This window comes from Mus musculus, chromosome 1 (assembly GCF_000001635.26).
Source record: "Mus musculus strain C57BL/6J chromosome 1, GRCm38.p6 C57BL/6J".
In the NCBI taxonomy this organism is placed as follows: domain Eukaryota; kingdom Metazoa; phylum Chordata; class Mammalia; order Rodentia; family Muridae; genus Mus; species Mus musculus.
This window is the reverse complement of record NC_000067.6, coordinates 139,184,754-139,207,857: the sequence shown is the minus strand read 5'-3', so window position 1 is coordinate 139,207,857 and position 23,104 is coordinate 139,184,754. Positions and strand designations below refer to the sequence as shown.

Here is a 23,104-nt window from a genome sequence, read left to right as displayed (position 1 = left end):
CCTCAGTAAAATAAGCTTGGTGTTCTGAGCGTATCTATTGGCTTTTTGATCATTTTTATGGCTTTCCTTTTACTGGTCAAATGATCCTTATATGCTCCTACAGCTCCTCTGACACGGATTAAGTCCGCACAAACCAATAGACCTTCATTACTTTTGCAACTGGTTTTGATTTGGGGGCAATAAATACAATGACACAGACTAGATTACCTTTGCGGAAGGAATATGTGATAAGCCACGAGGATGCCAGAGATTTGGCGCTCTCTCTCGCTCTCTCTCTCTCTCTCTCTCTCTAATGAAAAAAAAAGAATTAATAGCAGCTTTCAGCCTGCTGAATAAAAGTGGAAGAAAGATGTATGAGAAAAGAATAAGGTACAGGTTTTATTATAAGAAGGGCAACTGACATGCAAGGCGATCCATATTTGACTGCCCAGAGGAGGATTGTCCATCAGTGGGAACAACTTTCCCCATGGAATGAAAGCACTGAGGAGAGGGCATCGAGCAAGAACAAGGGCTAGAACAGCTAGGGGCAGGGCAATGGGAGAAACATGAACAATCTCCATCTTAAAATTAATTTTTAAAATATTACATTTTCAATTTGGGAGTGTGAGCAGAAAAAGGAATCAAAAGAAAATCAGAAGGAAATGGGGAGAATCGGGGACAAAACAGCCTCCACTGAGAGAAAGCGAGTTTATGGGATTTTGCCACCTTTGTTAAGCTTTCTCTGCACGCCTCCATCTCATTCTCAAGCAGTTTCAGTTCAGGCTTCATATTTATCCACCTGGATTTTCAACACGTATCTTTTATGATGGAGGGCTTCCTTCTTCAACTACAACACTGGTCTTTCACCCAAGAAATTTAAGTTTTCATACACACTTCCTATTTTGATATCTACAGTTGCCTAATGATGGCTTTTTTAAGTCTCCTCCTCCCATAATCCAGAGTAAAATTAATTGCACTTAGCTGTCAGTTTTCGAGCACTTCAGTATTACTTAATTTCAAAGAGTCTCTCTGCCTTTTAAATTTATTTGCCAATGAATATGGCCTAACTCTTGTGCTTATGGATAAGATAAATTGGCATAATTATTGATCACTTCCTAAAATTTTTATACTATGGCAGATGTAGTTTATAAAGAAAATCAATTTTAAGAGAAGACTTCTTGGCATACACAGACACACACACACACACACACACACACACACACACACACACACACACACACACTGGAATAATGAAGCCAGTGTTTCAAATAACTGGTATAGACAGTATAGATTAGGAAATAAAACAGGAGAAAATGTACAGGAAGTTACTCTCTACTTCACCGCGGAAAAGGAAATAGAGCTGACTGTAATATCTACAAGCTGTTCTATGCCTAGGATGGGGAAATGTCTTTCTAGTAAACAAGGGGCCACTCTGCTCCATTCCACATTTGTGGCTCTGCATAGGGACTTGCCTAACTTTGGCGTGTTTTTTTTCACTGACAAGAAAGAAATGTTCCTTGTTCTCCTTAAGGGAACAGGATCATGGTATTTCTCTCTGCTTTAAAGGGTTTTACCTCATTCTCTCAGCAACTGCCTCTGAGAAGACAAAGCCACGCCATGAGCTCAACCTCCCTCCTCAGCATCCTTTATAGGGACCTCCAGGCTAGCATTTGCCATGCAGAACACTGATTGCTTGTGGATTTGTCCCTCAACCCCCACCCCCAACCCCCGACACACACTACTATGGAACAGTGAGGACCTTGTTTAGACAACGATTATTACAACTTCACTCTCTGCCTCCAATATCTTACATGACCTCCGCTGCGTAGGAGATATTCAGGAAAAAGGCAAAAGAGTGACTGTATGGCCAGAGGAGTAAATGACCCCACCCGTAAACATTGTGCGTGCTGTAGAGCTTTCCTTACACGAAAAACAATAATTTAATAATGCATCAAGCAGAGTGGTGAGCATTACAGCTGTGAGTCGATATTGAGTGATCGACCGCTTTGTGCAAAGCTCTGCAGTTTGTATTATTGGAAAGTTCCAGAGTAAATAGATAGCCTCGCCGCATAGTCGTCTGGGATAGAATGTTGCCTGTGAGCAGTAGAACAAATGAGTAGTAATGTTCTAAAAGCAGAAAGGAGAGGGATTGACTGAAATCATGTCATGCTGTGCTCTCTGGTTAAACTGGAAATGGCACAGCAGATGACCCCTGATTCTGATGTGACAGCTATAGAGAGTTGCTTTGCTATGAAAGAGGGTGCTAGCTAGGCTATAGCCTGAAACAGTGATCCTCCAAAACTTAAAAAAAAAAAAAAAAAAAAAAAAAAAAAAAACTCATCTACAGAGAATCTAGATTTTAAAATTAGCAATTTAGATTTGCTACACTAGTATGATGTGGGTTAATTCTCACAGGCGCCTGAGTCTGGTAAGATCTGGGTTTTGTTTTGTTTTTCAGTATTTCTTTTCTTTTTTTCTTTCTTTGGGCTATAGGGATGGCAATTGGCATGGAAGAGAAAGTGGTGGAGAATAAAGTACTCAGCTAGGTGAAGGATAGCACTTACTAAGCCAGGTCTATGTCTATGGGAATGAAGAAGAGACAGAAGCAGAGTGGGGAGGAGTCGGCTATGGAGGGGTCTGACCACAGAAAACTGAAGAGAAGGAGTCGGGGTAGAGCGCTCTAAGTGTTAGCAGCTCGTAGTGCTGCATCTTTCACAGGCTGGATCATTCATCAGCAAGCACGTCCTTTCTAAAAGGAGAAAGGACGCACAAGAGAGGAAGCTTTTCCGAGACCAACGCGGGCCAATGTAATGGTTTGAGAGATAGCCTAATGGAGATGAAAAGAAATATCCAGATCTCGGAAACTGTTGCTGGTGGCAGCTTCCTTATTTTTTAATCTTCAGTAGGAGTTCCTACTTGTGTCACCTGGAAAGGGAGGAGCAGGAAAAATAAAGCTAAATAGAAAGCAGGCGCCTGCTCTCAGGAAGACAACAGTCTCTAGATCATCTCCTTCCTTTTTTGCCACTCCCCTGCCACCAGCACCCCAAGAATTAATTACCTGAAATCTCCACTGGGAGCCAAAGCAAACTGTCTCCACCCTCTGCAGAGCACGTGCTCATGCGCATGCTAAGGTTTTGGTTAGATTTAAATCTGAAGAGGAAGGTTCTGTGCTTGAGAAGTGAGTAGCTCAAGATGTGAGGCTGGACGGGTACTTTGTTCCCTCCTGCCACGTGACCATGATCAGAGCGGGAGATAGACACTGTTCCAAGAGCATCAAGGAGAGACGAGAACATGGAAGAGAAGGAGAGAGAAGTCAGACAAGCATCTATACCTCAGCGGAGTTCCTGAGGCAGCAGGAAATGTAGACAGTGAATAGACGCCATAGCACTTGAGAGATTAAAGCTAACTTTAGGTAAAGACGGTGACCCCAGGAAAGGCCTCCCTGGGAGGGTAACAGAAAATAGGCACACCTCCATCATCCATTGGCATATTGGGAGAATTGAGGTTGTTTTTGTGGAGGAAACATCTGGCAAGCCCCCAGCCCAAGGTCAAAAGAAATGGCGAGCTATTATCTCTGGCCAATAAATTTATAAAGCATATTGCAAGCTAAGTGAGTTTGGAGGGCTGGAACTTGGTTTTTGCACGAGAGAAGGAGAGATAAGTTTTATTCACGAAGTCTTGCGTTCCAAGGCAAACAATGATATTGCTCATACCACCTGTTTCCAGAGAGTAAAACGGGAAAGCCATGTTCTTCAGACTTCTAGCCGCTTTTAGCTTTTGCCCAATTTCTGTGTCTAAGGTTGAAAAGAGACAGGAAGTAGCACAAGAACTTCAGTCATACTGACTAGCCCTGAAACACCAGGCAGTCCCTTGCTTCCAGGGAGCTCAGGCATAATTTGTTTGCTGAATTCAGGAAGAATTGTGTCACTTTCTGGTCACTGTCACAGTACATCTTAAATCAGCAAGTGTGAGTTTTATTTTTTCCCTGAAAAGTCCACAAGACTAAACAGGCCACCGTTGGGCTAATGCATGTGTAAGATAACTTTATGCTGGATCAGTTCCTATCTTTCTCATTGATTCCCAGTGTTTTCATACAGGCTCTAATATAGACCCATCGGTTAATGCCTGGCATTGCAACTGTGTAGTAAGAGTTTATAAGAAAGATTATATTCCAGGACTTTGAAGGCTGCCAATTGCACTCTTACACAGTTCTGTGGGGAAAGGAGAGGAATGTCACTGTTTAGATGTTCTCAACAATCTTGGGGAGAACAATTTTAGGGAGCAGCAGACACACCTGGGGAAGGTGTGGGTACAGTTTAAGTGTCATCCCTCCTCAGCTGCCAAATGTCCACCATGGCTGCTCCTGGGGAGAAGTGTGCGTGAGCTCTCTGGAGCCACTGTTTCTTCTCTTTCCTAAGTCTTACATTCTGTAGAAGGAACAGCTGGCTAAATCCCCTCCTTGCTATTTGAGGACAGTTCCCAATTCTCTTCCTTTAAATTTTCAGTACCTTATTCCCACCACCACCATCCCCAGCCCCCAAACTGTAAAGTGAACAGTCTATTTATGGTTGAAAATTGGCAGCTGTCACAATAATAATTTTAAAAACAAAGCTCTGGCACCGTCAGCATTACTATGGAAACGCCTGTTTCTAGCAACTCGTTGATAAGATACAGTTCAAGGATTCAGGCCTGCGTGGGAGTGTTTTACCATCCATAAAGTGAGGATGTAATTCTTACAGTAGGGATTCCCTGGAGCTGCTCTCACGTCTTAAAGCTGGATTCTTATCTCCTCCTTTAATTTGGCAGGAGGGTTGAAGTGATGCCTCTATATTGCTTTAGATTTGCAGATACAAATAAATATTCTTTTTTATTAGATTTTTTTATTTACACTTCAAATTTGATCCTCTTTCCTCATTTCCCTTCCAACCCTTCTCCCATCCCATTCCCCCTCTCCATGCTCACTAACCTGCCCACTCCTGCTTCACAGTCCTGGCATTCCCCTACACTGGGGCATCGAGCCTTCACAAGGTCAAGGGCCTCCCCTCTCATTGATGTCCCACAAGGCCACCTTGTGCTACATATGCAGCTGAAGCCTTGAGTTCCTCCTTATGTACTCTTTGGTTGGTGGTTTAGTCCCTGGGAGCTCTGGGGGTACTGGTTGGTTCATATTGTCCTTTCTCCTATGGGGCTGCAAACCCCTTCAGCTCCTTGGGTACTTTCTCTAGCTCCTTCATTGGGGATCCTGTGCTCAGTCTAATGGATGGCTGTGAGCCTCTGCTTCTGTATTTGTCAGGCACTGGCAGAGCCTCTCAGGAGACAGCTATATCAGGCTCCTGTCAGCAAGCACACAATTGTTGGCATACACAATAGTGTCTGCGTTTGGTGACTGTATATAGGATGGATCCTCAGGTGGGTCAGTCACTGGATAGCCTTTCTTTCAGATTCTGCTCCAAATAAATAAATATTCTAAGTGGTATTTGAAAACACTTGTTGAAAGTAATTTCTCTATTAACCATCAATTCACCTAATAATGTTTTATGGTTATTTATTTAACATTTCAATACATCTGTCACACACACCAAAACTTACAGGAAGAAGCTGTTCATTGTTTCTGTTTTAACACACAAACCCCTCACTCAGCTCATTCACTGGTTCTGCATGGTCCTACTTACTTGATATGTAACTGAGTTTTAAGAAGAATTTGAGCTTACTTGATATGTAACTGAGTTTTAAGAAGAATTTGAGCGAATTAAATCCACTATAGCCTTTTCCAGAAGCCAAAATAGCACCACTATTTTTAACAACAATGTTTATTAAAAAAAAAAAAAAAAGAAATCACCACTCAGTAGCAGTACGTGGGGGCGGGGACAAATTCACGAGCAGTCCCTGTTCTATGTGGCAGATGTCAGGTTAGAGGTGAGGGTAGAGGAGACCAGGAAGGAGCTGGAACTCGATTGCTTTTGCAAGTTCCACAGTTTTGGAGAACAACCTACATGGTAACAGCATTCATAAGTCTTCATATAAATCCTTATAGCTTCATAGTTTTTCAAGGCTGCTTCTAATATATTTATTGTTCTTCCTAATGCTTTGGCTACAACTAAGCCAAAATATTCAGAACCAAAACAAAACATTTCTTCACTTGGTTCTGAAGGCGGGGAGTTCAAGGTAATCACAGTTTAGTCATAAATAACACGCACACGCACATTTTAAAGATACCAACATGAGAGTGGACTATAGATTGATGAAAACCTTTTAGAAAAATAGTCTTTATTATATGGTCTTTTTAAATGTATTGTTAACTTGGACATACCATTTCTAGGAAATGTTGACAAGCCCGGTGTTAGAACATAGCCTGTCCCTGCCATTGGGGTTCTATCTTTTGACAACTCTATCATGAGTTCTTGTGTCAGTGCAGTTTGAGTTATCATAAGATCCATCTGGGTTCTATATTTGTAAAGAACTGTTGAAGAATAACAGAGCAAAAAGTAGTCCTTCAGCCATGGAAACTCAAAAGTAAAAAGTCTTCAAAGCAATTTGAAAATGCCATTCACTTCCACCCCATGCTTAATGCCATGGTTTGACAGAGGCAGGGGGATTGTTTCATCAAAATATTTACAGGAGGACTAGCATGGCAGCTCAGGTTCATAGTTGGTCTTCATGGTCAAGTGGCAAGTTGCTCCTTTAAATATTAATAGAACTGGAGATCATGGCCAATAATATTGATGACTATAGAGGACATGAAGCCATGCTTTGTATAGACATATAGGCTTGTTGTATGACATTTAATCCTAATCCTTTTAAGTCACTAGCAATACCCACCCTGAGAGGTGAATAAGCAGCTCTCCAACTGTGAAACAAGTTGCTGATATTCAGATCCATAAGAGGCAGAGCCAGGAATCCAAGCCTAGCCTTTTCCTCTTAACCATGTCACTGCTCAGCCTAGAGTGACAGAGGTATAGCCAGAGTTCAGCTCTTGACACAGCACCCTCTTTTCTCAGGCTGGTGGGAGAGCTACAGACAAAGTCCTGATCGATCACGGGCCACAAAGTAAAGGAAGCGGGTTCTCTGTTCTCACTGTAAAACCTGGGTACCACCATCGAGGTCTCAGCCCTCACTCCCTGTTGTCCTCGCTAGCTACACTGTGCTAGGGTGTAGGGCTTCCTCTTCTCCAGTGTAATCAGCCTCTGTAGTGACACACCAAAAAAGTCTAGAAATGTTCAAAAACCAGAAGAAAACAAAGTGATTTGTCTCCTGCCTGCGTGGCTGTGAGCATCCTATCGCATTCATCTAGGCAACAGCTACTTACTCCCTAATGGCCACAATTGAGTGGAGACAGTAACAGCAAGCCCTTTGAAGACAGTGCTTTGTCTTAAATCCCCAGGGAATACTACCAAGGGTTGCATGCTGGTCTACAGGTGCTTCTGATTTTTTTGTCTAACCTCCTCCACCTTCTACCTCCCATCCTCTGCTCTCTCTCTCTCTCTCTCTCTCTCTCTCTCTCTCTCTCTCTCTCTCTCTCTCTCTCTCCTTCCCTCCTCTATCATGGAGGTCACACCAGTGAGACACAGGTCCAGACCTGACAAGCTCTTCCTTGAAGATCATTAGTCAGTGGCTCCTCTGTGACCACAGGACAAACACCGACTTTGGGTGGCATTTGGATTGCTTGAGACGATTTATCTCCTTGTAATTTTATAATCTCATCTGTCTGACATATAACTGTATGTGCAATCTTTGCTCTCCCTGGAGTACCCCTCAATTCCAAAGACTTTTTAAGTCCCCCTTTTAAATTCCAATCCAAGTTGTTTCATTTAAATGAAGCTCCTTACTTACAATAGTTGAATACTCCCTCATCCTTCAAAGAACAACTATATAAGTAGACTACACTTAATATCCACGACACTCATAATACACATGTGCAATGTACTGTAATCATATATACATATGAGTGAATGCGGTTCTTTTCTCCTACCCTCAAAAATGAAGATCTGGATTCAGCTTGGATACATTTGTATTTTTATATCCTAGCTTATAGATGCCTCCACAACTGAGATATACTGATGAGTGTTGTAAAAAGCTAATAAACCACATATGAGCATGGTAACATATGAGTAACCAGATCAAAGATAACATCATGGGTACTTGACTGTGTGGTATTAATTGTATGATTATTGAACCAAACTCTGAAGGAACAATAGCAACAATAAAAATGATTAAAAGCAGTAAGGGTATTAAATTGCCCAGCATGTTAAAACAATGTTTTTATATGTAACATTCTGTTGTTTTGGTAATGAGATAAGCATCATACAGATAAATAACCAAATGAAAAGTGAGAAGGCAAAACAGCTTATTCTTGCTTTTATGCTGCCAGAAAGAGTACTCTGAACAGATCATTTAAACAATCCACACAGTGCTGCCTCTCTCCTTAATACTTCTATGCATATTCCTGTAACCTATTGCTAACCCAAAAGGTTGCTGCTTTTCTAAAGAGACAAGCACATGGCAGCGGACGTTAAATGAACCTCTGCATACTTGGAAAGTCTCATTGCTTTCCAGGAGGGTTCTTCCTGCTGCTTTGCAAACATCAGTTGTTACATCACATCCCAATCAAAATGATGACCCAGAAGCTGACTTTGAAAGTAGCCCATCAGTCTTCCTTCTCTAGGGTGTGTTCTTCAAGACCCAGCTAATTTAATCTTTCTCCCAAAGACTTTAAAGCAATCACATCGTTGCTTCAACACCATGTGCTTGAACGAGGAAGGGAACAAACCATGAACGTCACAGTCCAATAAGTTTAGGATGGTTTTGCACTTATATGGCTCCATCTTTTTCTCTTTAAATGAAGGATGTTAGTCATCGAGACAATAGAGCTGAGTCAATACAATTAATATTTCACACACGTTTTCTCACAACAGACCTAGGCAGGGCACCATTTGCGCATGACTTGTGAATCAGAAAAGTCTGGAACTCCTTGGACTTGTTACACTGCTGAAAGGTACCAACTCCATTTCCTTGGTACCCATCTCAAAGTACCAAGGTCCTAGCAGGAACCTTTGTTCTAGAACTCACATAACCATCCCTTCAATCCTTACAGCTGGCTGATGACAGGCTCCTGGGCATTTTCACCGCTGTTGGCTCCGGAACTTTGGCCCTGTTCTTCATCCTCTTGCTTGCTGGGGTTGCTTCTCTTATTGCCTCCAACAAAAGGGCGACTCAAGGAACCTACAGCCCCAGCGGTCAGGAGAAGGCTGGCCCTCGAGTGGAAATGTGGATCAGGATGCCGCCCCCGGCACTGGAAAGGCTCATCTAGGAGACTGCTGCTCTTCTCAGGACAGAGAAGAACATGATGAGTACCGGGTCGTGCCTGAGTGAAGATGGCTTTACATCACTAGAGATACATACAGCTGGGACTGTGGGAAGGACCTTCCTGTGGAGTCACTGAGTAGTTATGTCATCCATTCACAGAAGAGTGTCCCTGTGTTTGCCTGTCAGCCTCAGAATTAGCAAAACATCTAGCAGACAGAGAACACAGTATTTCAGAAGAACTCCAGAGGCTGCCCCTTAAACTCTTTACTGGTTGATCCACATAAAATGCTTAGTAGCCAAGTGCCATTAATTATACAGAGCCAAGAAGAAAAATTAGAATACAACTTTCACTTTTTATTTTGTAGGGAAGGTTTTATGTTTTGGTTTGTTGTTGTTGTTGTGACAGTGACAGTGACTCATTACATAGACCAAGCTGGCCTCAAAATCACATGGACCCTCGGGATTACATGTGTCCGACCATGTTCATCTTATTTTTGAATCTTCTGTCATATGGTAAAAGATTCCAGTGGGACCTGAGGAGTGACTAGCTAGGTAAAGCAAGGGCTGTGTAAGTGCCAGAACTGGTGTTTGTGTCCTCATTATCCACATAAGTGCCAAGTGAGTGTGGCCCCTGCCTGTCATCCTAGGCCTCAGGAGATATCACTGCTCACTGGAGCAAGCCGGTTAAACTGTTAGGGCAGGTAAGTTTTGACTTCAAGTGAGAGACCCTGACTCAATATGAAAGGCAATTAGTGAGTCAAGATGACCCTGTATGCTAACCTCTTGCCTATACATGCATATACACACATTTACATATGTGCCCAAACATGAGGACACAAGCACACGCGCGCGCGCACACACACACACACACACACACACACACACACACACACACACACACGAGTCTAATTGTATATAGTGATAACAGTACACTTTCCTCCTTCTATTTCGGATTTAGAGAAAGCCATGAGAAGCGTGTATGGTTTAAACCATGACCCAAGCATAACAAATAAAGTTGAAATAGTTGTTCTCCTGTCCAAGCTTGTCTTTATTGTTGTGCATTCTGTAAGCTGGTTGCTTGGTTGGCTGATGGATGGCTTCTGTTTGTTTGTTGTTTTTTGTTTGTTTGTTTGTCTGGGATATTACATGTAAGAAAAATAACTGGTAAGAACAATCAAAGAACTTTGTTATGAATTAAATCTTTTGTCTAAGTCACTTAGAGTCATTATTCTTTATGTAGATTTGCTTCCAGTCAGGACATTTCCTAGACAGAATTTAAGACAGTAAGAAAATGATTTGTCACGTCTGAAAGAGGTTCTTTACTTTCAGGGACTTTTGATAATGCCCAACAGAGATGGCATCGAAAGAGGAGCTCATAGCGAGATGGGCATTTGTGCATCCTCAAGGAGAAAATATTGTACCTTCTGTTTGTATATTGTCTATTCTGTGATGGCTGTATCTTACATATGTTTTGATGCATGTAACAATAGTATCATATGAAATAAATTATATATATATATAATATATAATATATATCACAAGATAAAAATTGAAATTACATAAACTTTAAATCTAAAAGAAGAAACCTATCCTTCCCAAGTATTATCAGTGCAGTCACCGAGCTTTTTTTGTTTTTTTGTATTAGCCATTTCTTCATAATACAGGAAGTTCTATAACTTCAAATGTGGTATCATAGGATCAATTCTTGGATTCTCCCCCATGAGCTATTGCTTCCTTTAAAACCTCCCATTCCTCAGCTTCTGCTGTCAGCTGAGTACCTACAGAAGAGTTTTCCTGCTTCCTGTCTTTCTTTCTTCCTCCTCACCCTCAGAGTCTTGCTTCCCCTTCCTATTGCCAGATACTTGATGCCACCAAACACAGCAACAGTCTGAGATTTCAGATTAGAATTGGAAACAACTATCCAACTATCGTGGAACACTTGGGATCTTGGCCTTCCTCTTGCCTCTCTCCTCAGCCTTGCAGAACCTTTTCTGTTCTGCCCCAGTCAGCCCCAACTCTCCTTTGTTTGCTCCCCCACAACATCTTCTCTCTCTCTCTCTCTCTCTCTCTCTCCCTCTCCTCTCATTAGATTGTAGTTGATTGGGGAAATACTTTTTGTTTTATGGGGTTTGTTGTCACAGCAATATGCATCATCTTGAAGAGATTTAACTCAGTGAAAGTGTGACCAGTGTTTTCTGAATACATGGACAGGTGACAGTGTCAATGCCCTTAAGCTTGTAGTGCCAGGAGCAAAGTCCCAGTGAACTCAAGATGTGTGTCTTCTAGCTCAGTGAACTCTCTCCAGATACCTGCCTTCTAGCTCTATAGCTGACCCAGGGTCCTATCCTCTGACTTCCCCTCAATATTCAAGGCTGAGTTAAGCATAAAAGTTCCAGTGAAAGAACCTAGGTGGGGAAACCCCCACTCAGCTCCCGATTCCGCATGCACCCAAGAATCACGAATAGAACACAACACCTTGATGTAACAACACGAGTTATTTTAATGGCGGAGCTCCGGCTCGAAACGTATCTCACACAGGAGACAGTGGATTCGACCACGAGGCTTGGAAGCTAGGGGTTTTTATAGAAAAGGAGTGGGGCTGGGGGAGGAATTGGTGCGGTTTCACATGATTGGTCCATTTAAACATCAGCAGCCTGTAACATTTAACTTAGGTCAGAGGGGTGGGAGATAGGGAGGCGATGGGCCTGCCCGGGCATGTCCTAGTCTGTTCTGCTATGTTCTCAGCCCCAGGTTTCAAAGCTCACAAACAACTCTTTGGGCTATTTGACATACATTACATGAATCACAGTTTTATTTCCTTTCACCAGAAGACAGATGTCTGGGGATGTCTACATGAGAAGTATGACAACAGATACATTTATTTTTGTATCTCACTAGGGCTATAACCTCTTAATAGAGGGTTCATGAGGAAAAGACAAAAGGAGTTATTACTTTAAAAAAAATCAAGTTTCTGAATTTTTAAAAATACAGGATATAAATTGGTCTGATTGGTATTAGCACCAGTAGGGGAAAATAGAGTAACTCCAAAGGTAATGAAATACATTTAGGAAAGATGTTAAATAACCCAGTTTTTAACTTTCCGTTAGAATAGCTTAATGTCAACAGTTCAGTGCCTACATACACACACACACACACACACACACACACACACACACACACGAACACACATGCAAATGGCCATAAATTGTGAATGATTCAACACTGAAAATGTCCCAATACATAACACAGTGATTTCTCACAAGCTGCCCTAGCTCACCAAATATTTGCATCTGGCACAAGCAAGATAGTTAAAGTGCTCAGTGCTGGCAGAGCTGCTGGATTAGTCGGCTAAGCGTTTGCCCCAAACGGTCTTTAGAAGGCAGACCTCACCTTAAACCCAGAAGTCCAACACTAACATCGCAAGTGGTGTGCCCTTCAGCTCACATTGCCTCTTTTTTTTAAATAAGATATTTTTCGAATTTACATTTCATTTTTTTAATTGACATTTCATTTTTTTTAATTTACATTTATCCCCTTTCCTGGTTTCGCCTTTGAAACTCCCCTATTCCCCTCCCCCCTCCCCCTGCTCACCAACCCACCCACTCCTGTTTCCTGGTTTCTTTTGCAATTCATAATTAGGATGGTAGGTTCCATTCACTCATCTCCCGCTGGCCCTGAGCCTGTCGTCCTCCTGAATTTACACTGGGTCTGTGATCTGTACTATTGCTCTAGCCAACAGAATACCTGGGCATGATGCTGTGGTCCTGTACCACCTTCAGGTCAGGCACCAGAGCCTTGCAGCTTATGGAAGGTGTTCCAAAGACTGCCTTGTGGCAAAGAAGTCTGGAGAAAGAGAAAGAAAAAGGGGGGTGGGGTGGGGGTGCAGGTGGGGGAAGGGATTGAGCCATGCTGGTTAAGCTTGCTGCCTGCTGTGTTAAGTCAGAAACTAAACCAGTCATTACAGATTCCTAAGAAGCAGCCATTGTTTAAAGCAACAACTTAAAGGTTCCAGGGGTATGTTGTGCCTGTAATAGATAACGGAGACACAATCACTCCTATCAGTGAAACAACTAAGACAAATGTGAGTGCTTCTGTGATCGATTTGTTTTGAGTAGTCTGTATTTATTTGCATAGCGACAACAGTTAGTATATTATTAAAGTACCTCATAATTATGCTCAATTTCCCTCTGAGTGGTGAATTTCCTCTCAGGTCCAGGTGATGCTAAGGGTCACAGAGTCTCCAGTACAGCTATGCGCAGGCATTGCTTTATGGTATAAAGTGAACACTACCAGCCTACTTCCTGTCCAGAGGAACTTATGGCCCTGGGACAGCCCATGTGAAAGACACATCTGGTGTGTGTTTACAAGGAGTGACAGAAAAGCTCCTGCCAGCAGCCTCTCATGTGGCTTCTATAATCACCATGAGGACAAAGGGCATCCGGAAATGACAAGTGACTGTCACTTAAATCAGCTGTCAAGCTTGCCCCTACTAAACTCTTTACATGACTACTGTTCAGCCAGCCCTCTTTCCTATTAAATAAAGAGGGAAATGGTCCCAGAGGCCAACTCTGTTCAATCACTGTTATCATTATTAGAATTAGTATCAGGTGCAGTAATTGAAGAACAACCGTCGTGGTACACAGGGACAAAACTGGAAGGCATCAACATTGTGAGGAGGATTTTGAGGATAGGAAGAGATCCTGGCTGATGTCGCTGTGATGCTAGTGTGGTGCCAGGCCTGTGTTAACAACCAGGTTATGTCTCATCTAAGCAGGAAACAACATTGAAAAGTAGACCTCGACCTTTATTTTGGACAGTTTAAGGGTTTAAGACACAGGTTTCAATTGATAATTGGTTCTACCCAGGTGAATTGAAGTAACCTGTAAAATGAGACCCATGTCTCCATTGCACAGATACACTTCAATGATTATAACTGAAATGTGTCTAACTACAATAAGCACACAAGGTAGATCGAGTACCCGCTGTCACTGTGGCTAAGGATACTGAACACTTCTAAATACATTTATTCGCCATTTCTGTTTCTTTTTCAGGGAAACTTCAAGTCAGTTCATTACTGTATTTGCTTGCTGTGGCATTTTGGTGTTTAATTTTTGTAGTTCTTTATATATTCTAGACATTAATACCTGTCTGAAATGTACCTGCTAGAGTCTCCTATTCTGTAGGCTATTTGTGCACTCTGCTCACAGTTCCCTTTGCTGTACAGAAGCCTTTTTAATTTTGTGTGCATCTCATTTGTCCACTCTTGGAGTTATTTCTTGAACTATTGGCATCATTTTCAGAAGAGTCTTGTCTATCCCTATGCTTTGAACTGTTTCCCAGAGGACTGTCGGTTTGGCTGTTTTATAGGTGTGATGCTGCTGTTGCTGGCAGTGACTATTGGGACTTCTAGAATTTCTATGGGCATCAACAAAAAATATTGATTCATCTCTCCTACTTTCTTGATCTTCCTCATGTTTATTCCAGTTCTGACTGGATTTGTACTCTGTAGTGTTTGACTCAAGCAATAAAATTCTCAATTCTGAAGTGAATATGACTTCTAATTTCAACCTATTTCCAGTAAAAGTGAATTTTTTCAATGCTTTGAATTGTATTGAACAGTGATGACAAAGAATGCATGTTTTTAATTTTAGCCCATTCTTCTGCGATTTGATACCCAGGCTGGAACATTTTATGTGGTTCCAGAAGCTTGGGAACAGCACCTGTCAAATGTACTTGGCAGGGCTTGCCTGAGGCGAGCTGCTTTAGGAAACAGACACAGGGACTCCTTATGTTGGGCAGCGGCCTCCCTTCAAATTCTGCCTCCCAGTCTGTATCTTCCATTGCTAAATGAAAATGTCTTGGAGTTGTTCATGGTTTGCAGCTTGAAGCTCCTTGCTCAGAATGATTGAAATAAGGCAGACCCTAAATAGAAACATTCATGTGGGGGTTAGGAGTCTCCAAAAACATTTTCCAGACCTCCTTTTCAACCCGGCCCTATGGGTCACATATTTGCATACAACATAGCTCCATTCACTCTGTTGCCTGCTCACTGGCCACTGGAGAGTGTCCAGGTTAGCTTTTCTACAGCAGAGCTAATGGATAATGTCCAGCATTTGAATTATTGATGGATGTTTTGTCTTTTAAAAAAAGAAGCCACAAGTTATATTAACCCCATTATCAAGAACATTTTTGTGTGGATCATATACCCACAGAGCATAAAACCATGTGTATGTTTTAATTATTTATTTCTATTGTCACTACTTTTTTTTTTTTAATTTTACTGGGTTTTCTAAGGCTAAATTTTTATGCAAGTACATAATACTCTTTAGGCATGTCCCCCCATACCCTGTACCTTCATTTTCTTTTCTGGCCCTCTCTCTGTCTTTTTATAAGTCTTCTTAGTCTCCATGGACAGGCTCACTTCTACTTTCATGCCATCTGTATATGAAATCTAGGAGCCGTGACATAAAACACATAACATTTGTCTTTTTGAGACTGACATAATTCACTTAATGTGGTTCTCTCCAATCGTATTCATTTTCTTGCAAATATCAAAAACATTCCTCCTCTTTATAGCTGAAAAAAAATGCATCCTATGCACAAGCCACACTTTCTTCATTGATTCCTCTGCAGATTGGTTGGTCCCATAACTTAGCTGGAGTGACTGGTTCTACATTATATTGATATTCAATAAGTATCTCTGTGGGATGTTGACTGGAGTCTTTGGAGTAAACATCTAATAAAGGTGTGTGGGGCTGTATGGTAGGGCTCTTTGGAAAGGAACCTCTATGGTGGTTTTCATTCTGACTGACTAGTTTGTATTCCACTTTCAGAATAAAGAGGCTGTCTTCTGCCTACATCATTACCAGCATTTGTTGCTATTTTTCTTGACGATCGTCATTCTGACTGATGTGAGATGGCACTCCAATGTAGCATAGACTTTCATTTCTCTGATGGTTAATAACATTTACCATTTTTTTTCACGTGTTTAATGCCCATTTGTAGTTCATATTTTGAGAACTGTTTCATTAACTCATTGACTGATTGGGTTGTTTGGTTTGTTATTTGTCCCTCTGTCTGAATTCTTTAAAAGGAAATGTCTCTACATTCAAATGTTGAGGGTACATCTAAAACCACGAAGAGTAGGTTTAATTTGAAAATTTTTAATAAAAAAAAGCTGCATCTCAGTCTAACTTAACTTTAATTAAGGGGTTTGACCTTAATGAATGATTTTTAGGTTAAAATATAGATAGATATAGATATAGATATAGATATAGATATAGATATAGATATAGATATAGACATAATCAATGTCCCCATGTGAAGCCAGGCTCAATTTTTCCTAAATGTATTTGACATTTTTTTCAAATTCATTGATATTTACTCCTGTGAAAGAGAATAATGGAAAACTGTCTTGGTTGGTGATTAGAATAATATATAAGTTTTAATTCAGTGTCCTTCCACTGACAAACACTAATTGAATAACTAAATCTTAAATAATAGGATTTAAGTGTCTCAAATAGAACAGAGAGAGATAAGGGTAACTACTTTGCTATTTATGGATATTTAATCTGAAAAATGGAGTAGTCAGGCTCACTGACAGAAATTACAATTATGGTATCTTACTTAACACATATTATAATCTTAGAAAGTCACCCCAAACTAATAGTATATGAAAAAGCCATAGGAAATATGATGATTCCTAAACTAGAAAAAACTCATTTAAAATGTTTAATAAGAGTTACCCTGTGTGGACGGATAAAGATGGTCATAGAAGCCATTGATTATTAAAAAAAAAAAAACAAAAACTTCCTAGTGACAGGGACAGGATAGCTCCCTGTGAACTTGTTGGCTAAAGAGGCCCCCGTGGTCACAAAAAAATGATACAGATACTTGATACAGCTGTTGGTTGTCCAATAGGATGAGTTGGTAAGGCTTTATTAGTGAAGACACTACATGGCTCCGTTCCAGAACACAGAGAAATCATACTAAACCTGAGACGAGGGCTGCCAACCTACTGGTTCAGTCTCAGGACTGCCAGAAGGTGTTCTGTAGGCTGCTGGAGGGGAATTGGTATCCCGCTAGTCTTACTTAGCTGTGGACACAATACTGACTGGTCAGGTAATATAAGCCCACTGAGGCAATAACTATTTTCTAAAAATTTGGATCTTACACAGGAAGAAAATTGTAATCTGAAACTGTAAATTAGTCACACACATACAAAAAAAAACCCAAACAAACCAACAAACAAACAAACAAAAACAACCCATGACTTTGGAGAGCTTAGATTCTGGTGGGGAAGCTGTTATTAATATTTTGGTAAATGAACATGATGTGATGGTCAAACTCTAAATAATGATAGTGCTGTTGTAAACTTTGGTAGGAGAACATTTATTTTTAATACAGTGGTCAAGGGTGACTGCTGAGTTACATAAGTGGTCAGTGGACAGAAAATAAACGAGCATTCAATGATCAGATATAAGTGGGCTATCTGTAACACTCCAAGGCTCTGGAAATATCACAGACGTGTCAGGAAGCACCCAAGAGCGAGACAGAGGGGATCAATGGGGGATGGGATTGTCCAGGGAAAGCACAGTTATAGCATTCTTGAAGTCCTCAAAGCTGTCATTATCTGTCTAAGATCTCCACAAACTTGAGCCTGTTGACACCCTGTCATGAAAGAGGAAGCTCGTGGGGTCCCATTCCTTTCTGTGAATTTATAAGCAGCTAATGGTAAATGATGGGGGAGAGGCATTTTCTTTGGTGGTATAGCCACTGGTAAGGTAAATATTGTCCTACAAAGAAAATGCTACCTATGTCACCATAAAAAGCACTAATGAAACTTATTGGATCTCAAAAAGACATAACCGTATAAGGGCGCTAGTAGGGAAGAGAAAGAGAATGAAGAAGAGAGTCAGAAAAACAGGAAACAGGAGAAGGCAACAGGATAAATGTGAATGAAATATGCTATGTACACATGTGACTGTCCACAGTGAAACAATTATTATGTGTGCTTAACATATAATAACATTTAAAAATGAGTCAGAGACCTTCTTATAGAAGGGAAACATGAAGAAAATTCCATTAATAATCAAATGTTGTCCCCCTTCCTAGTTTCCTCTCCTCAAGTCCCCAATCCCGTCTCCCTTCCCTTTGCCTCTAAGAGGGTGTTCCCCCACCTGCCCACATTGGGTCACTCCCCAGAAAGAATGGAAGCCCTGTCTCGCTCTGACTTCTCGTTTGGCGATAGAAGTTCTTTCCCTACACAGTATAATGTGCTGCTATGCACTACTCTTGACAGTCGACTAAGCCCTCAAACTGTGGGCAAACTAAAAATTTCACTTTTTATAGAAAATTGGCTGTCTCTGGTATTTCATTACAGTAATGAAAAAGCTAACTAATGCAGTTCTTAAAGTCGGCTTCTTTATCTCCAAACTCAAGTATTTGTGATAATGAAATATTTAAAGCAATAATTGATGAGAGTACATAGGCACAAGCATGGACTTTCTAAAAAACTATATTTGATATCTGTGAAATTTAATCCAACAAGGTGTTGTAATTTATGTGATAAGGGCTTTATACAGTTTGTTTCCAAAGTGGAGCAATGACAAAGTGTCAAGTTAGAAACTTAAAGCTTAACAGGGGACCAGGTGGGATTAATGTACTTATCAAGGAGCTGAGTTCATTCTATTTTTCCCTTTTAAAAATGGGCTCTCGCTATGTATTCCTGGCTGGCCTAGAACTTTGGCTTCACCCTCAGAGATCCTCTGATCTCTGCCTTTTGAGTGCTGGGATTAAAGTAGGCAATACCATGCCCAGCTAAGTTGGTGGGCCAAAATGAGCAAAACCTTATAAAAGGCTTGTCTGAGCCTTGTATCCCCCAAGGGCTCATATCTCCTGGCATGATAACGTCTGCTTGCATTCTTACCATTTAAATGCCATCAGCCATGAGTCTTCACCAAAGCCGTACTTTCCAACTCACAAATTAAAGAAACCTCTTTCCTCTATATATCGCCTATTTCTGTGAATTTTCTGATAGCAAATATAAAATAGTCTATTAAACTGGTATCAGTGAATAAGACAGTTGCAACTATGATGAAAATGTGAAATCAGCTTTGGAGCAGGGTAAAGAGGCATCCTACAAACTACAACAGAGGCCGTGTAAGCACTTCTTGCTTAACCGCTTCATCACACTCACCTGACCTCAGGTCCTCTTTGGTCCACAAGCCTTTCCCACTGACAGACAAAGATGGGGAAGATTCCAGAAGAGTTCTCTACATGTTGCTAATGGGCACAATTCTAGACACACCATGACCTTGCTGCCCCGGGAGTCCCATGGTGAATAAGTACTCAGTGCTCTAACTGGTCCCTTACACAGTAGGTGAATGATGAAAGGTGAGTAAAAACTATGTCCTTCTGTGTTTCCTGGATGGGGGTTAAGTGTCTCAGCTAATTCTCTCTTATTTTAATATGGTCACCATTTGACATATATAAGGAATCGTGTCCTAAATTTTTCTTATTATTTATGCTCCAGAGTATTCTGTTTTAAATTTTTATTTCTATTTATTAAAATATTTTTATATAATATAATCTGATCATTCCCTTTCCCTAAGTCCTCCCAATCTTCCTACCCATCAAACTCCGAACCACAGTAAAAATAAAACAGCACAAAAACCATACATACAGAATCACAGACACACACACACATATAAAACCCATAAAAGCACAAAATAAGAAACCATGAGATACAAGCAAAAGATCAGTGATGTGAAAACTGCTCCAACCAAGTAATAGAAGATAAAAAGTCTACAAAAACACCATTAAATTTGTTTTGTGTTAGCCATATGCTGTTGGGCCTGAGGCCTGGGGCTTACCCTTAAGTATGGTTTATATACACAGACTACATTGGAAAAAGGGTGATTTTGCTTTGTAAGCAGACATTAATTTGAGATAGCTTCTTTGTGAAGGCTGGGATATTTGTATCAGTCTGGAAAACACTGTTTCAATAGTGTTTATCTATCTCCTCTAGCTCATACATACCTTTTGTCCTTCTGTTCTACATAGTTCCCTGATCCCTGAGGGGAGGGGATAATGAAGACACCCTATTTAGGACAGAATGATCTGAAGTCTGTCATCTCTCCACACTGTCCAGTTGTAGGTCTCTATGTTGATTCTCATCGACTGCAAGAGGAAGCTTCTCTGATCATGGCTGAGCAGGTGAGACACAGATCTATAGGCATAGTAGGAAGTTGCTAGTACTGCTATATCCCTTTAGCAGAACAATAGTATGTGGCTGTCTCCATAGGCCCATGTTTTATCTAGTCTCAGGTTCTTGGTCACCTTCAAAGTGTCAGGCAAACACTCCTAGCTAGAAGCCTTTGGACATCTCCCCTAATTTCTATAGCTCTCATGTTCTATGTATCAGATTGCTGAAGCTGAATCAGCTGTGGGGCTTTGGTGGTCTAGGAAAAATTTCCCAAGTCACTCCTTTAACAACAACATATAACTTCTACGATGCCCAGACCTTGGAGACTTAAAACAATACCTGCTATAGACAGAATTCAAAATGTACATTTAAAAGACATCCAGTCATTTGTTGGAATATAAAAAAGATGGTTGTAAAAGAAACAAAAAACAATAATGTTGCCCCGTGATTGTTATTAGAACTATTTTGCCCATTTACATGCTAGTCTCAAAGATAGAGGAATGAAAACCAATCACAAAACGTCTTTCATTTTATCCTAAGCACAATACAATTGATTGAAATCAAATTTGGTAACACAATCTTGCCTTGAAGGAAAAGATTGCACAAGACATAGATGTTTCTGAATGAAGTTGAATAGTTAATTATCCAGAAAGGTTTTTGTTTTGTTTCTTACTGTCCAGAGCAGAAGAAATGTTCTCATGTTAAGGGAGGGTGTAATAAATTGAAAAGAAAGAGAAAGGAAAAGCCAATTATATAAACACTAGCCTGTTGACATTTAAAGTGTGACAAGCAGGAAAACATTTTTTAAAAATTCAATCTGGAAGATGGGGCAGTGAAGACAAACGAGAGAAGATGATGCAAGTAATGAGATTGAAATTCAGCACTGCTGTTGATGCCACTTAGAACAGCTACCTCACCAAGACAGTATCACAACCTGCATCACAGTGTGCTTAGGGTCAAATTTGTACAGAATTCTCTCAAATAACTTAAATATAAATAAGTTTTAAATGACCTCAAAGCTCTTTCCTGCTGTTAACATTTTAAAAATCATTAAATAAATGTGTGAACAATCACTAGAACAAACCAAATGTCAGTTGCTCTCTACCTATCATTCCAGTTAAAAACCAAATACATAATGATGTTCAGTGTTAGCATAGCGCTGCTTTAGCAGGCCTTGCATAAAAAGAGAGTCTGAGACTGTGCTTGGGTAAAATGGTCCACATGTAGACGATTCAGACCATGGAAAAGGAGAGGCTAAATACTGGTCCAATGCACAGTTTTCAGATCTTCTAAAACTACATGTAATTGAACCTTTCTGTTCCTTGCGAATTTTGCCCATGATTATGTGCAGAAGTGATTACAGGATTACTTTGCTGTGGAGTTTGTTTCAACATTAATTCCTGGCTTCTTGCTTGCGCTTTTCCCTCACATTTCCAGTGTAACTTCTGAGTTGAGAATTACTGATAGCTAGTAGTCTGTAAAATACGCCTTCAAAATGCATGCAAAGGTAAGAGAGAGAAAAATGAAGAGAAGATACATTTTTATAATAGCAGGTGAGATAATTTATGGTCATTAAACCTGAAGTCTAACTGCATCTGGTTGCCAATGACCTATAGAAAGGATCTCAGAGTGCCAGAGATGGTGACAATGCATGCAATATAAACACACTCTCCTGCCTTATCAGTAACTTCATGGGCAACTGTTTCAAGCAAAAAACAACAGCATTTTTTAAGTTTATGAAACAATTAGACCAGTATCAAGGAACTGGATGACTATCACAATTTAAGCAAGTTGCATATTTTTGAAGACAGACTGTGATACACTCATGATGAATATTTTAAACCCTAGAGCTCCTACTGAATATTAAAAAGGGACAGGAGTTATGCTGGTATAGCAGAGTAGTAGTAGCACATTCTTTTCTAATGTCCATGACCTCACTGTCCCCAAAAGGTTGGCTAGGTTTCTAGTAAGCCATACTTTGCTCCTGTCTAGTGGGCATTAAGTCCAATTAGAGAGCTGTTGGTTGCCTCTGGCATGAGGACCTCTTATTGCACGTAAATAGTCCTTGGCATTTCCTTACTACATTCTAAATCCTATACCCACGGACAAGTGTGTCTTGTACCCATCATCAAAGAGGCCTCTTTTTATGGCAAAAGGAGAACATTGCAGAAAACCATCACTGGATACAATGCAAAAATCAGTGGATCACGGGGAGCCCAACCCTAGGAGATACATCTACACAACAGTTCCTGCATGAATAGCTCAGGAAACATTTTGGAAGAGGGGGCAGAAAGATTTCTTCTGTGAAACATCTCTTATAGAACTGGCTGCACAAACAAGGCCAGAACAATAGATATGTTATAGTGGAAGGGGAAAAATTTCACAGGGTCTACCTTCTAGGCAAAGAGCTACAGGCAACTAACGACTGCTGGGAACAGAAAAGTTAGTCTTTCCCACCCAGGATTTTTCCTTACTGGTTGTTCAATGAGGAGTGGTAAACCCTGAGACAACACACATAAAAGAAACAAAAGTGGACTCATCTGGTTACATTTACATATTTATGCATATGCATACAAACACATATATGTTATGTATATGTATATAACAATAATAAAA

General features: G+C 40.6%; 1 protein-coding gene across 10 annotated transcripts in view; it reads left to right on the top strand.

The window, feature by feature from the left end:
- The window catches only part of Crb1 (crumbs family member 1, photoreceptor morphogenesis associated), a 202,668-nt gene that overhangs the window by 171,459 nt on the left and 8,105 nt on the right, over positions 1-23,104 (top strand). For 6 of the 10 annotated variants that reach the window (XM_030251877.1, XM_030251879.1, XM_006529217.4 and 3 more), the window contains one exon: positions 9,071-10,311. In XM_030251877.1, coding sequence (XP_030107737.1) covers positions 9,071-9,286 — 216 coding nt within the window. In that variant the 3' untranslated portion in view covers positions 9,287-10,311. Of the gene's footprint in view, positions 1-9,070; positions 10,312-20,434; positions 20,783-23,104 lie in introns of those variants that run through there. The other 4 variants (XR_001783143.2, XR_001783142.2, XM_017319071.2 and 1 more) reach the window with 3 other exon arrangements.